The sequence below is a fragment of the Mya arenaria genome, chromosome 16 (genome assembly GCF_026914265.1).
Source record: "Mya arenaria isolate MELC-2E11 chromosome 16, ASM2691426v1".
In the NCBI taxonomy this organism is placed as follows: Eukaryota; Metazoa; Mollusca; class Bivalvia; order Myida; family Myidae; genus Mya; species Mya arenaria.
In genome coordinates this window covers 50,627,417-50,645,018 of record NC_069137.1, presented here as the reverse complement: position 1 = coordinate 50,645,018, position 17,602 = coordinate 50,627,417, and the positions used below count along the sequence as shown (strand labels likewise).

Genomic DNA, 17,602 nt, shown 5'->3' with positions numbered 1-17,602 from the left:
CCTTCACGACCACCAACACCATATAAAGCTTCACTTGTGTACTGAACAACATTAGAAAAAAAAAACGTTTTTTTATCAGAAAATAAAATTAGTTGAACGTTACCACTGTGTATTCGGTAAAGACCGTATCCGGTGTACGAGTACAAACAATGCTGTGAAAATGTAAACAAAAAGTACATCAAGTAGATCCAGCCTTTTGTATGAAATCACGAACCACTCAGCTTCAAAATCTATAACGATGGAAAGTAGTCAATGGTCTGAGATTGTATAACCATGCTTTAATTCACTGTCATATGCTATTTAAAAGAAATAAGCCATGTTACAAAAAATAAGTAGGCACTTCCGAATTGGTGTAGTTTGCCCTTTAGTAGCAAATTTAGCTAAATGAATTGAGATACTAAAACTTGTTATGCGTAACAGTTTCAGAGAAATTGAGCTCTGCACATGTCCTGCGTCTATGACGTCACTTTCGAGTCCATGGTGCACCTCTCGCGAGACTATGACGTCACTCCTCGCGAGTATATGTTTTTTTATTTCTTGTGGGTATAGAACGTCACTCATCGATACTTGGCGGCTCTTTGTCATCGTCGCTTTCAATCAATATCTGATGCCTCCCTGTCCTGATACAGAGACAAGAATACAATGTACACTTCAAACACACAAATTAACAAATACTAGTATATCAATGAATCGATTTTGTATGCCATAAATTGATATAAATACAATCAGACATGTACTTTAACCACATGCATACATGTACACGTAAATAAATACACGGATAATTCAAACATTTTCAGTCATGTACACTTGCGGCCGATTATACAAAACTGGCCAATAGACTCTTCTTCGATTGGCTAACGCTCATGCAATAATTATAACTAACCAATCGATTTCAAATGTGTCCTGAAAATAAGTACCTAACTAACCGTTTTGGAAGTTCCAGGCGCTCGCTTAATTTCGTGTTCTCGAGGTCAGATGGGTCACCTTGCCCCTCGTCCTCGGAAAGGAATACGTCGTCCGCCTCCTCCTCGATGGTTTCCGGAATTGGCTGGACAGTTTCGTCCGTCATTTCTAGTGACAAAATGGAGGGACTGGTTGGCGTCAGGATATCCTGCAATGGACGAAGATTACCTGTTTAACAAAGGTGGATGTAATACTGGGTGTTGCTGGTAGATCCAAACCAAGCTACTTGGTGGGTTCGACCGTCACATCCAGCGCAAATAATGCTTGGATGTACTGGAATGACGGCGACTGCCATTTCAAGGAGAGGATGCAATAACAAAGTGTTGCTGGTGCCAACTTTGAGGCATTGAGATTGACTTGATCTCCTGCAATGAACTGAGACTGTTATTTCAACAAGAATGGTTGCCAATAATTTATGGGTGTCTCCGAAAATGGCACCTACAGATACTGGGCGGTTACGTCTGTCATTTCTAGTGCCAAGCTTAGGGCATTGAGAGTGCCTGGGTTGCCTTTAAACTGCCATTTCAACATGGAGGGAATATAATATAGGTCTGTTGCCGGAATTTGAAGTTCTCGCTCCATAACATCACTTCCAGCAATGTTGGATGGGACTCGAGCGTCTCAGGATCACTCACAGAAGGGGCACAATTTCCTGTAGATAATTAAACAGCAGTTTGAGTACATATATAGCATTTGAAATGCGGCGTCCTGGCCCCAATTTCTTGAAACTTATTATTGAAAAACAAAAATAGTGAGCTTAGCTTAATCCTGTTATAAGGGACTTAAGAAGTTTCGAGAAATTGGGGCCTGAAATCAGTTTGACAAGATGCAGCTGGTATTTACCTTGACGCTTCCAATAGTGCTACCCTCCTCAATTGCTGACAAGACTGTTGGGCGGTAGACGGCCATGTTTGACATGTGCTTATCGATTATCTGTTTGTTCCGGGCCGATTTGCTCGCGTCCACCTCGTGGTCGCCTGGCACGACCTCCACCGTGAACCGGCTGCCGGGGGGAAAAAAACGTATGAGTGGTATCAGATATTTTAGGACTGAATGTTTTAGTATTGTAAAGGACCTATAAACCATTGCATAAGTTTAAAGGTTTATAGGTTCGTGGTATAAGCGCTTTTATAAAGAGTGAGCACATAGAAAAATTAGAATCATGCTTGTATGTTTTTATGTGATAAAATGCATTGAGATTGAATTTGAGATTCAAAAAAGGTATTTTCGTTATATTAAGGCCTATTCCTTATAAGTATATACAACATAATTAATAGAGTGCATCTCCGGGGTTATACTTGAAGTTTATTATTTTGCATTGAACACCAAGTTAATGGTAGTCATAGTATGAAATATCGCGGGTAACCTCTTTTGTTGACTTTTTGGTGTTCCCGGCGAGTTATCATCCGTGTCCATGTTGGAATCTATCGAGGGGCTTCCTGAGCGTATAGAGCCCCTTTCACCCAGAAACTCCCTTCCGACTGACGCCTTCGAGTGACGCTTGAGCAAACTGAGCGGGAAACTCCACTTCCGGTCCCGCTCACTTTCAATCAGACTCTTGAGTGGAGGATTGTCCACGACGGAAGAAGTCCGCGCGCGCCTTAGCGGCACGTACTCTGGAGGAAGGTAGACGAAGTCGTTCTGCGACCCCTGGCTTAACGCCTGAGAGAAAGAGTTGACATTAACTGACACTATAATAGTCCTCTTAGAACATCAACTATTTGATCAGGGAAGGTATCTAGGCTGTATGTATGTATGTATGTATGTATGTATGTATGTATGTATGTATGTATGTATGTATGTAGGTATGTAGGTATGTATGTATGTATGTATGTATGTATGTATGTATGTATGTATGTATGTATGTAGGTATGTAGGTATGTAGGTATGTAGGTATGTATGTAGGTATGTATGTAGGTATGTAGGTATGTAGGTATGTAGGTATGTAGGTAGGTAGGTATGTAGGTATGTAGGTATGTATGTATGTATGTAGGTATGTATGTATGTATGTAGGTATGTATGTAGGTATGTATGTATGTATGTATGTAGGTAGGTATGTAGGTATGTAGGTATGTATGTATGTATGTATGTATGTATGTATGTATGTATGTATGTATGTATGTATGTATGTAATGTTTCAAAGGAGAAATGGAAAGAAATACCTTACATTTTCAAACTTATTCGCGAAAACATAGTTACGTGTCTTTGAATGGCACGAACAAGCTTAGCACCCGTATGGGTCTTTCATAAACATCATGCATTCATTTAAATGTTCGGCTTTAAAAATAGAGAAGCATTTCTTTATTATTGACATCAGTTGAAATGTTGCTTGCTTGTAGCTTCTGACACTCAAATCCATAGATCCATGCAGAGCGAGAACACACGTAATATCAATATAGACGTTTTCGCGGATACCGTTTTGAGCCGGATTTTAATTATCGCTACAAAATCTATCCATTTTCGGAAAGTTTTAACCGCGATTTCTTTGTTTTGAATTGAAGACATGAATGGAGGTGCATACCACGTGATGAATTGTGTTATAAAAGCTTCGTCTGAAGGCAGTATTTTGCTTCGTCTGTAGACTTTAAACAAAGATCATTTAACTATTTCTTCACCATTTTAAATGAAACATAGCGCAGTCTACACCGCTTACAGAGCCTTTGGTCTTTTACCAGAGTTTGATTGAGAGTTAAGTGTTTTAAAACACTTCGACAAACCTTTTCACAAAGCCGCCGCCTCATGGAGCACTGTCAATACATTATTTTGGATACAGATTTGTCGAAGTGTTTAAAGAATTTTATCACCTCATAAAACTTTGGTAATAAAAAGAAGGCGGGGCTCTTTCAGCGGCGGCGTAGACTGTCATTTGTTTCATTTAAAACGGTGGAGAAAAAGAATAGTTATCTTTGTTATAGTTCTTTTTTAAAGCAAAATATTGCCTTTCAATATAGCATTTGTCAGGAAATTTATCACGTGGTATACCCACACTGATCTGAATTATCCGGGTGAAACTTCGCAGTGAACAATGCGACAACAGAAGGTATCCGCATAAAATACCATTACACACACGTTATGGCGAATATCTACTTAAATAATTCGTTTTGCAGCCAATCCTTACAAAGCTGACGTCACTGACGTGGCTGCTCCTGCTGTCCCTGTTTTCCATCTGGGGGTACTCGGCGTTCGGCGGTGCCAAGAAATTGAGCGGACCTAACGCCGGGTTGCCGTTAGCAAGATAGCTCAGCCTGCCTCGGGAACCGAACTTCCTGTTTCTCAATTAAAAAAAAGTGTGACAAACATAAATATTTTATGGCATATTTTTTATTAAATTTATGTAAATGAAAAATGTCTTTGTGTTTCGAATGATGTAAGTATTCTTCTAACGAAATGAAAATAAGATGGACAACATTGGGTCGATTGTTCAGAAATAAAATATTTTCTTACGGTGAACTAGATCTATTCCCAAACAAACTCCAACTTGATCCGCTGCCGACGGCACCAGCACGCATAGTGGCATTTGAGCGCTTTCGAAGGCCTGCAAAGCTCCCGTTGTTCATGCGCGCCGCCTCGTACGCCTCCGGATTAGGGACATTCCTTTGGGAAACAGTACTTGGCCGCCTAGGATGGACGAAATAAGTCACTGTTTTTAGCTTCACAAAAGAGTGTACAAATTTCATTGTAATTGACATATTAATGACAGTTTAAACCCGCAATACTTAAATACTCCTTAACAATAAAGGGTTTGAAACATAAAATATTTAAATACAGTCAAAGTTCGCGTGGTACTTCGGTAAAAACTTCGGGATAACGAAGATTCGTTATAACCGAAACACAACAAGTGTATAATTAAACCCAATATATTCCAAACGAGTTCGACATAACCAGACTATCGAGATAACAAAATTTAACATAACGAAATTCGGCGGTAATGTATTTACATACAAACTGTAATACTATTTGATTTAAAGTGAAAAATAGCCTCCACGGTATTATACAGTCGAACCTCGTTGGCCCGAACTCCCAGGGACCGGCGAAAATACCTCAAGCCTCGGATTATTCGAGCAAAGCGGAATTGTTTACCTTCGGTATAAAAACAATCGGTCCTTTACATCTAGTTCAAGCCAACTAGGAATTCGAGCCAAGCAAGTTCGAGTCAATGGGGTTCGGCTGTATACCGTATTATAGTAAGCGACTCGAGGGGGATAAGGTAAGGAGGAAGAACAAGTACGCTTCCGCCCCCCCCCCCCCCCGTCAACTCAAGTCCTCCAAAAACGCCGTTCTACCTACGCGAGGTTATAAGTGGATCCCATGAAGTTGGGTCGGCGGGAGCCCATTGCCGCCTCGGTGTAAGGCAGCTCCTCCTTAGCCACGTCGTCAAAATGGACGTCCTTCACCAGCGGCGGGTGCACAGAATGACAATAGTCTACCAGGTTCATCGCCACCTGCGCACAGACAGAAGATCAAAATGGCAATGGGTTATTTTAATATATTGTTCACATTACCTATTCTTAGGTATTCAATATTTTATTTTATTGGCTAAATCTATTAAAAAATGTGGGTTTCTTGTGGTTTTTTTTTTTTGTTGTTGTTGTTTTTTGTTTTTTTTTGTTTTTTTTTTTTGGGGGGGGGGGGGTGTTATTGTATTTGTATCATATTCAGTGCTCCGAAAGCGGCGTAGACTGCGCTATGTTGTATTTAAAATGGTGAAGAAATAGTGAATTTATCTTTGTTAAAATACTTCATTCGAAGCAAAATATTGCCTTCAGACGTAGCATTTATGACGCAATTTATCACGTGGTATACACACACTGATGACGTAGTTCATCACGTGGTATACACACACACTGATATTGTACATGTTCAACCGATGTTACCAAGGTTGCTTTTGGATATTTGTAATATACACATTTGTTGTCTTGGGTGGCCGATGGCCTTTAGCAAATAAAATAAAATATATTCTTAGGTAATGACAGGAACTTATCGGTTACAGTTTAGAGCCACTCAAAAGATTGTTTGGTTTCAATTTGTATTGCCTATGCACATTACTGAAATGAGTAAAATCACGCTTGTCGCGCATATAGCCTTTCGTGCTTTCAGCGTTTTCATTTGACATAGGTATAAAAGATGCACTCTTACTCCCAAATTAGATTGAACATAATTAATAAAAAATGTTTATAAACCTTAAAGCATGAATAAATGTCGAAAACAATGGTTCTTATGAAGGATACCGAATTTAATTTGAAAGAAATGTGCATGAAACACGGTATTTCAACCTTCGGAGACTATAGTAGATCACAGTAAATCTTTTAGCATTCACCAATCATTTAATATTTTTTCACTTTTCTGCTATTAAATACACGGTTACAATCTTGTTATCAGTAATTGATATTTCCCATAATAGCATTATTTAGTAACTATTTAAAGGTTTATCAGTCAAAGTTGATGTTTGTTATACATGTTTATGTATTGTTCTTGAATAAGAGTGTCACTTTAGGCGTTGCATTGTGTGTGGGTTTTTTCACCTTGAGCTCTAAATATGGTTTAAACTTTGGTAAGACTAGAGCCAAATTCATGGAGTTTTAAAAACTCGCAGCGAAATAGAGCAGGCATAGTTCTAGTCGATGAAAAAAACTAAACAATAACATAAATAGCTATCAAGTTTCTCGTATGTATTGTTCAAACTTACGGTAAAATGTCTATCGAGGAGCCAGTTCATGTCAAAATCGTCGTCGTCCTCGCCAAATGGGTTTATCAACTGCTCAGCTACCTACAACTCAGATGAGACAACTCATGTATAAAGTTAAGAAATGAAGACAACTTAGGTAACAAGTTGTCACAGGGGAGACAACTCAGCTTAAATGTTTGAATATGGGAGATAAACTATTGGTCCATGTTTAAATAGTACGGACAACTAAGGATATCAGTGTAAGCAGGAGAGACAAATCAAGTCTAAATTTAAATTGGAACACCCCTTGGTTTTCAAGTTTAAATGGGGAAGACACCTAAGGTTTTAAGTTTCAACAGGGGAGACACATAAGGTATCAAGTTTAAATAGGGGAGTCAACTCAGGTATCAAATTTATATAGGGGAGACAACTCAGGTATCAAATTTATATAGGGGAGACAACTCAGTTTTAAAGTTGAGACAGGGGAAATAACTCGTGTACAAAGTTTAATTAGGAGATGTAACGGAACTTGTATCCAACTCACCAGAAAAGAAAGGTCATTTATCAAATTTAAATAGCGGAGACAACTCAGGTATTCATTTTAAACAGGGGCGAGAACTCAGGTATCAAGTTATAATAGCTTTTGTGACGGTATTGACTATATGCATGAATTCTAATCTGAATAATATATTAGTTTTTTGTTTGAAGCCAATACTAATACAGAAAAATATACAATAAGCCATTTTCAGTTACTCGTGATTTGAATCTTGAGCCAGTTGACCTTTGTTAGAACCCACAAAATGACCTTTATGAGTGGGAAAATACATGTAAGGGTGTCAGTATCGGTAACAGGGAGGGTGAATACTTCGGTCATACCTGACTGATAATGTCAACTAAATTGTAGGCCGTAAACCGTATCTCGTACCCTGTCATTAACATGTTTGAAACCTTACCTTGAGCCAGCCCATATAAAAGAGAAACTGTAGTAGTGTAAAAAACGGAATGTAGAGATCTGGCATGTCATCCTCGTTTTCGACGTATTGACGTCCAATAAGGCACGCCCCGAAAAACATGTAAACCGCTAATGTCACAACCTGAAAAACGCCCGAAAACGATATAAAAAATATGTATGTGTGTATTCTGTGTGTACATAAGTATATGGGTATATATGTGTATATTGTATGGATATACATGGATATCATTTCTTAAACATAAACATCCTTTTATAGATTCAGAATATTTACAAATTCATGCAATATACTTTTATATATTTTTTCTAATAAAACACAATCCATTTTATAATATGATTTTGTTATACTCTTTCTATTCGGGAGTTGTTAAACACTTGTTACAGACACTTTTGGGTTAATTGCTATTGGGTACAATTGTATTTGCAGGACACCACTGTATTTAAGATTAAGTTGCAATGGGTTTGATGGTTACTCAGTTGGCATTCATGAATAAGGTAATAATATACCTGTTCAGCATAAGATAGGTTATACAACTATACCCCCAGGAGAGCTATTGAAAAAGTGTATTACAGTTGTTAGCAGACCGTGCACAACTATACCCCCAGCAGAGCTATTGAAAAAGTGTATTACGGTTGTTAGCAGACCGTGCACAACTATACCCCCAGCAGAGCTATTGAAAAAGTGTATTACGGTTGTTAGCAGACCGTGCACAACTATACCCCCAGCAGAGCTATTGAAAAAGTGTATTACGGTTGTTAGCAGACCGTGCACAACTATACCCCCAGCAGAACTATTGAAAAGGTGTATTACGGTTGTTAGCAGACCGTGCACAACTATACCCCCAGCAGAGGTATTGAAAAAGTGTATTACGGTTGTTAGCAGACCGTGCACAACTATACCCCCAGCAGAGGTATTGAAAAAGTGTATTACGGTTGTTAGCAGACCGTGCACAACTATACCCCCAGCAGAGGTATTGAAAAAGTGTATTACGGTTGTTAGCAGACCGTGCACAACTATACCCCCAGCAGAGGTATTGAAAAAGTGTATTACGGTTGTTAGCAGACCGTGCACAACTATACCCCCAGCAGAGGTATTGAAAAAGTGTATTACGGTTGTTAGCAGACCGTGCACAACTATACTCCCAGCAGAGCTATTGAAAAAGTGTATTACGGTTGTTAGCAGACCGTGCACAACTATACCCCCAGCAGAGCTATTGAAAAAGTGTATTACAGTTGTTAGCAGACCGTGCACAACTATACCCCCAGCAGAGCTATTGAAAAAGTGTATTACGGTTGTTAGCAGACCGTGCACAACTATACCCCCAGCAGAGCTATTGAAAAAGTGTATTACGGTTGTTAGCAGACCGTGCACAACTATACCCCCAGCAGAACTATTGAAAAGGTGTATTACGGTTGTTAGCAGACCGTGCACAACTATACCCCCAGCAGAGGTATTGAAAAAGTGTATTACGGTTGTTAGCAGACCGTGCACAACTATACCCCCAGCAGAGGTATTGAAAAAGTGTATTACGGTTGTTAGCAGACCGTGCACAACTATACCCCCAGCAGAGGTATTGAAAAAGTGTATTACGGTTGTTAGCAGACCGTGCACAACTATACCCCCAGCAGAGGTATTGAAAAAGTGTATTACGGTTGTTAGCAGACCGTGCACAACTATACTCCCAGCAGAGCTATTGAAAAAGTGTATTACGGTTGTTAGCAGACCGTGCACAACTATACCCCAGCAGAGCTATTGAAAAAGTGTATTACGGTTGTTAGCAGACCGTGCACGAGAAGTTCGAGTTATCACACTAGCCGATACATTGTATTTAGGAAGGCCATAATAATACTAATATAATGTTTATATTTCGGGAAATATTTCTATTCATCTATTTATGAATCTGTATTTATAAATGCATTTATTTGCTCACTAATATATGCAATACACTTATCGTCGTATAAGTCAGATACAGTTACTCGTTTTTTCTCCAAAAGTGTCCTCGCCCAGACGCAAGAAACCGTTTCACTAGGATGAACGAACACCAATTTTGTCCAAAGCTCCGAAAACTCGGACTGTATCTATTACTTAATAGTATACTTTACCGGTCAAGGTTGGACATGACTATTATCACAAATTGATAGTACGACGCTTGATCTGCTCAACAGCTTAATGAGACCCGCACATGATTTGTAAAATGCACTTTTTCAAATACGGAATTAAAAGTTGCAAATCATTAGGAGTAAGATAAACTAGATACTGACAAATGGAACCCTAAAGCAAATGTTGATATTTGCTGAAATATCGTCATTGAAGAACACAATTTTCAATTGCGTTACTAAGGAGTTTCAGCGATTAATTGTTGTGTGATTGGTTTATTATCACGTGATGTTATCAATGTATTTTCAAGACCTAAAAATATCCCTCTCTGTTGTATAATTCCTTGTGACCTAGTGGTTAAAGCGTCGGTTTTCCTTCTTTTTTACTTTACTGGCGTGGGTTCACACCCAACTAAAAACATTTTTCATCATTTTTTTACTGCAATTTCGATATTATAGAATAAAATAATTAAAAAATAAGTGTATTCAGATGCATTACCAGGAAAACTTATGCTTTTTGGTGAAAAAAATAGCAAGTCCTTTTAGCGTAGTTATCATACACCAGAAAAAACAACGGTATAACTTTAGCGTTAAAACAGAATAGTGGATACAATACCTGAGTATAGACTAATGGAATAGTGATCCAGTCATACACGAAGCAAATGGAGCATTTGTCTCGGAAGTCAGCAATTTGCTGAAATAATTATAAAGTCGTAATAAGTATATTTCTGAATTTCGCAAGGAGGTCAAATAAAAAAAGCTTGTTAAGTTTTATATAGAAACGTCACAACATGCTCGCTTGACACATGTTATATAATTATTTATTTTTTTACAACAGAAGAACTATTGTATTATACATACGACCATATTTTGTATACATACATGCATGATGTGCCATATGATATGACAATGACATTACTCAGTATGATGCAGTGCTAATTACTAGGTGAAAGAAGACATCACCATGTTTACACATGTTTACATCACTACACAATATTTGTATAATAAATACTAGCATAGCTATGAAACAAACCTCTAGAACGAATTTGAACCCGTATTCCGACTCTATTCTACCCTCCCTGCGAGCTGTTGTGAGTACGGTGTTGGCCCAGACAAGAGGCACCCAAAATTTGTTGTATTTGCACCTCACATTCTCAAACATAGCCACTTCTACTTGCGTTAGGAAACCTGCGATGCGAAGGTATGGGGCGGAAGGTTATTTAATACGTTAGAAAGAGTTCTTATGAAAAGTATTCATGTTAGTATACAATTTTCTTTTATGGAAATGATATCGTATGTTTCCGTTGAAAAAATGATTTTTAACTGCAGATCGAGCAGTGTTAGCAAATTACAATCTTACCGGAACAATGCAAGTTGTAATATGGTATTCATAATCTTATTTTATATTAATTGATTTGATCTCTATGGAAAACACAATAAAGCACCAAGAATATTCGCATAGAGATTAAAATTACAGTCAAAACTCGCCATATCTAAAATAGTTCGAGATAAAGAACATTCCACATAACGGAAATATATCAAGTGTATAATTAAACCAGAGCATCGAGATCACAGAGTTCCACATAGCGAGTTTCGACTGTATATTGCAAAGTAAACGAAAATGTGTCAAAGCCAAGAAACCTGCATCAACAATATGTTCCATTGTGGGATAACGTTTCATCACCGAGACGCTTACAGACCGCAGAATGAGGACGAGACTCGCTAGCATGTACCGCGCAACCGTTCTGCGCAACATCCGGCGGTTCTCATCCCGGCCAACAAGATAACTACCCATGATGTACAATGTTCTGTAGAAAAAAAGGTGAGTTGCATTATTTAGCTTTATCATTGAATCCTAAAGGCGATATTGTAGATGAATGAAAATACAGGCGGTAAGTGCTTAGGTATTTTTTTCAAATATTATCAAAACCGATAAAACATAAAACAACTCTTCAAACTACGTTTATGCCAATTGTAAGAATTTCTTTCTTTATCTACATGGTCAGCTAATGGTCAGCAGTATCCCTCTGTATCATATCGGCAGCTCATTGGCCAGCACTTTAGCACAATCGGATATTAACACAAGGAAGGAAACAAAGCAAAACCGAAATACACCAAAAACAATCAAGTCCGTAAGCAATGTGTATACGCGTTTTACTCGTTAAATTTACCCTTATAAGATAATCTGTCTTACTTTTCTGAAAAAAATCGTTCGCGGAGGAATAACATGCATCAACTTTTAAGCAACCTGTGATCTAAAGAGCTTCTTTATTTTAGCTGCACAGGTCTGGTACTCCTTATTTCCATACCTTGCACAAAACCATGAATGCTCCTGCAGTTGGTTAAGAAACGGCGAACGGACGGATGGGCCAAACAGATACAGTACTAAAACAGATATCGTGTTATAACAAAAAAAGTTACCTGTCGGGCCAGGGGACGTTTGTGAATTGGGTCCACCATCGACCTACAATCAAGGACACGTAAAAACCGAGCACGAACGACACGGGTATCATGTTCGTGTAGGCGTTACAGTATCCAACTAACTGCTCAAACAACCTGGAATCCAAGAGTGTAAATAATACAATAAAATACAATGCGGTACAATACAATACAATACAATACAAGACAAGACAAGACAAGACAAGACAATACAATATTATATAAATATCATATCCCATGGAGGGTGATAGCATATACTGTTAACCCGAGAAAGATAATGTCACTTCGGAAGTTTTCTCGACAAGATGTCGGAAATCACCATGGCCTGGTTGGTTTTCAATCTGCTATAATTGTTTAAGTTTTTTATTGTCGATGATCTAAATTATTTGATAAGGCGGGACTCCTTTATCATTCAGCTTTTGAATGATCAAATGTTATCATTTGACTCGAGCTAGAGTGAAATGATCAAGTTATCATTCACTAATTCTTTTCATTCTTTCACCGATATGCATGATATAATCATATCAATACTGAAACCAAGAAATATATTACTTCATTCACTAGTTGTTTGGTCGTCTAAGCCGAGGCTGGTTGTGTTCTAAATCGTCAAAATAATTTCTTCAAAGTAAAAATGCTCAAAATATTGTTCATAATGATGAATTCTTTAGCAACCAGTGACCCTTATTAAAAAATCCATTGATTTCCCTTGCAAACCAATAATGTCCTTAGCAATCACTATCTTCTTTAGCAACCAGCGACCTCCTTAGCAACCAATGACGTAATCAACACCAATCAATTCCTGAACAACCACTCACTAACTAAGCAACCAATGACCTCTTTATCAGCCTGTGACTACATCCGCAATCGCTTCACACCTACTTATTTTTGCCCCCCCCCCTCGGCAACCATTTACTTACGTAGCGACCTATTTCTTATTTAGCAACCAATGTCTTCCATAGCAACTAGTGACTTCCATAGTAACCACTTACATCCTTAGCAGCTATACCTACATTCAAAACAACCAAGGACTTCTTAAGCAACCTTCGACTTTCTTAGCAACCAATGACTTCCATTGATACAAATGACAACCTTAGCAACTTTATTTATTCAATGACTTTCCTTAGCTACCAATGACATTTTTATCAATCAATGGATTCCTTAGCAACCCCTTAATTTTTAAGCAACCAAGGATTTCCTTTGCAACCATGACTTCCTGGCCAACTACCTTCATTCATAGCAACCAATGACTCATAAACCACGTATTTCTTAGTAATTGCAGACATCCAAACCAAAGAATGACTGCCTTAGCAACCTATTACTTCCTTAGCAACACCTAACTTCATTAGAAACGAAGGATATTTTTACAATCAATGAACCCCGTAACAACTACCATCATCAAAAGCCACCAGTGACGTTCTAGGGAACTTGTGACTTTCTTAGCAACTGATGATTACTTTAGAAATCACGTTCATCCATATCAACCAATGACCAACCAAAATAAATTAAAGAGCACTAGCAGTTATCAATCCGATCGGTGTACTAGTGGTCAGTTGATTCAAAGTTGATGGAATAAAGCACATAGTTAACCACATTTTCGCCGATTAATTTTTTCTTAAATAACACACTTTTCTTCGACCAACTCCAATTAATTATTTTTTAAAACTATTAGAGTTAAAACTGGCCAAGAAGCAGTTACCAAATAATTGACAATCTTATTCAAAATTAGTGCATATACATGTATAACAAACATACAATTTGAGTGATAAAGCTGTGTCTACTTACTAAATAATGCATTTATGGAAAATATTTATAACTTATAACAAGATTGTAACAGTGAATTCAATAGCTGAAAACGCAAAAATATTAAATGATTGGTGAGAGCTGAAAGATTATCTATGATCTACTCTTATCAATGAAGTTAGTAAAACCATGGTTTTTGCACCTTTCATTCATATAAACCATTGTATTCTTCATAAGAACCATTACTTTTCGACATTTATTCATCATTTTGGTAATTTAAAACAATTGAATTAATTGTGGTAAATCTAATTTGGGAATAAGAGTGCATCTTTAAGCCCCATCGATATTTCTCGGACTACTCGTTTTTGATAGGCCGGAAAATGGTCAACATGTTCTTTTTGTGAATAAAATTTGTGTTATGAATTGTTTAAAAATACACTCTTCCTCCCAAAAACGATTTACCACAATTAATGCAATAATATTATTATATCAAAAAGGATGAAAAAATATCGAAAACAATGGTTATAATGAAGGATTCGAGTTTAATTTGAAAGAAAGTTGCAGAAAATACGCTATTGCTTCCTAATGAGACGATATCACATCACAGTAAATATTTAACAATCATCAATCAATTAAAAATTTTTTTGCGTTTTCCGCTATTCAATACATGGATACAAACTTGATGTCAGTAATTAATATTTGCCATAAATGCATTATTTAGTAAGAAGTTAAAGGTTTATCACTCAAAAATTATGTTTGTTATACATGTGTTTGTATTGATTTTGAATAAGTGTGTCACTTTAACATCTGCAGGTTCCAAGTTGTTTTTTTCAATTGGGACTGTTATAAACTTAACATCGGGTTTAAAGTGACTGTATATAGCATACAAATTTAGTTAATAAAGCTGTGGCCTTACGCCTGTCATAGTGTTTTCTGGCTATGCCTTTCCATATGCATTGTTATTGAGCAAAAACTGACATATATATTTGCATTATTTTATTTGTGGATGTAACCTTGTTCAGGCCTTGTTTGATTACCTTCGTGTCATAAACAGGTTTTGTCATTTTTGTAACTTGTTATAATTTAACGATTCGTCTTGTCTCATTTTCGTGCCTTAAAAGCTTTATCTCACAATCATTTTTTATTTTTATTAGTTCTAAAAACTCACATTTCATGCTTGTGTTTTTGTACTTTATTGCGTTTTAAGGCTTTGATAATAGCAACTTATATGAACGAGTGATGTATTGTAAATTAATGTTCAAGGGAATGTTAATTTTAAAGGCACATAAGCTGTAGTATTAAAGTAATACAAATAATGATATAAGTTATAATCGAAATACCTTAACAAGCATAAAATCAATTCTAACAACACAAGCAAAATAAAAACAAAACAATAACGTTAAGATTGGAAACCGGATGTGAAAACGTGCAACACGTGGAGTAATACAGTGTGCATACACGTGCACTATTTTGAGTATCACAGTTTGATTACACGTGCACCACGTTGAGAGCCACCATATGCGTACACGTGCACCACGTGCATTGTCACAGTATTCGTACACGTGGAATGTCACCGTGTGCGTTCACGTGCACCACGTGAAGTGTCACAGTATGCGTACACTTGCACTACATTGAGTATTACAACTTGCGTTATCGTACACCGCGCAGATCGTAAAAGTATGCGTACACCTGCACCACATAGATTATAATAGTGTACGTTCACGTGTTTGGCATGTTGTGTATATGAGGATCACGTACAATTGAACAAAGTGGAAAGTGTGTATACGTAAATCGCATAAAGTTTGTGGAAACGACATCATAATTATGGAGTTTTTATACACATGAAACATTCATGCACGAGCATAAAGTACACTTTACCTTTATTTCCATCACGTGCCATTAGCGTTCACCTTAAGTTTACGGGCACCTGCCTTTCGTATGTAGCGTTCCATGTACGCACCCGTTTACCACGTGCATTAAAGGACTATAAGGGTGGGGGTGGGCACCTACCTTCGTTGGGTGGCATCCAGGGCGAGTCTATATACGAGGCTTATGATCGCGTACATGACACAGAACACTATTGTCTCCTTGTAGATGAGCTTGTAAACGCTCCCCCTCCATGCCTTAAGCAACCGGAAGAACCCCAAAAACGAGGCGCTCGCGACCTTGTATTGATATATGATAGTCATCTTCACTTAACAAGTTTATTGGCTAATGAATGTCATCTTCTTTTCACACCTGTATAAATATCAAACGCAATAATCACTTTTATTTATCGAGTCACACTTATTTTCACTCAAACTGAATAATCGAGCTTAACAACTTTCCAGCAACATCTCAAGAATATACGAATGTCAGCGACGCTGCGTTCAGTATTTTATACAGTTGTAACGTTATCGTGTTAACGTCAAAACCGTTACTTTCCCCAGGCTTAACGTAAAGCCAGCGTCGAAATATTTACATATGAAGCTTTTAATAAATGCAAACTGTCTTGACATGAACTAACCCAGTATCTATGTTTTCCTGCATTGATGTCATATTAGTATTTAAAGTGACACTCTTATTCAAAATCAATACATACACAATCATGTATAACAAACATAGATTTTGAGAGATACACCCTCAAATACTTACTAAATAACGCATTTATGGAAAATATTATTACTGATAACAATATTATAACCGTGTATATAATAGCTAAAAACGCAAAAATATTAAATGATTGGTGAATGCTAAAAGATTTACTGTGAACTACTATCGTTTTATAAGGTAGCAATACCGTGATTTCTGCACATTTTTCTCAAATTAAAATCTGTATACTTTATATGCACCATTTTTTGTCGACATTTGTTCATCCTTTTTGGTATATTAAAACATTTCTATAAAACATGTTAAATCTTATTTGGGAGTAATTGTGCATCTTTAATAAGCATTTTCATTTAATTTCCCACGCGCAATATGTATATCGCTTATGTGATCATTTCATTAACCAACCACGTTTTGTCTTCATATAATAATGGCACTATACGTAATGAATCAGTTTACTCCTTGTATTAATATTTAATTTTTAAAAAAACATTCCTATACAAGACGGTAAAGTTGGGAGTAAGTTGGTAGTGTTGGTTTCGTATAATCAATAACCTACTAGTTGATAGATGGTTATTCGAATATTCAACTACCTGCTAGTTGCCTGTAGTGGATTCGAATAACTAACTACATATAAGTTAGATGTTGTTGATATTAAGCTTCACGACCAATTTTGGTTATTTGCGAATATCCAACTACCAACTGGTTAGTAGTTGGATATTCGCGGATTCAAATTTTGTCTTGTTTGAAGCGAAAAGATACGCAAGTGAAGAACTCACATATGTATGCATGCTTATATATATTTAGCTAAATGTATTTTATTCATGTACACAGTTGTATCTTTCTGAGAAACATTGTTTTATTTGAGTATTTTTTCTACATTTGCCATTTGGATATTCAAACATTTCCAGTTGATTTTTCACGAATATTCAACTCATTCGGAGCTCCTCGGCCATTTAATCGAAAACAACCTCGGATGTATGCCAGTACATCTGTTGAAGTAGTTCGTAAAATTTTGAATGATATCATTAATGAAATGTAGTGTTTCAGAGTTGTATTTGTTGATCTATGTTTAAATTGATTGCCATTGAATTGTATTATTGCAAACATAATTAAGTAACCCAAGAGTTAAGTCACAAAGT

The 17,602-nt window shown here is 37.0% G+C and overlaps 1 protein-coding gene across 1 annotated transcript; it reads right to left on the bottom strand.

Moving 5' to 3' along the window:
* Nucleotides 1-92: 92 nt before the first annotated feature.
* Nucleotides 93-16,313, bottom strand: LOC128222195 (bestrophin-4-like). The gene is made up of 14 exons (XM_052931101.1): nt 15,885-16,313; nt 12,117-12,251; nt 11,337-11,503; nt 10,729-10,883; nt 10,312-10,389; nt 7,582-7,722; nt 6,650-6,730; nt 5,251-5,405; nt 4,408-4,581; nt 4,082-4,229; nt 2,330-2,625; nt 1,807-1,966; nt 927-1,111; nt 93-620 (listed from the first exon to the last, which is right to left on the bottom strand). The coding sequence occupies exons 1-14, from the start codon at nt 16,061-16,063 to the stop codon at nt 554-556; spliced, it is 2,121 nt and encodes a 706-aa protein (XP_052787061.1). The 5' UTR covers nt 16,064-16,313; the 3' UTR covers nt 93-553.
* Nucleotides 16,314-17,602: the final 1,289 nt, after the last annotated feature.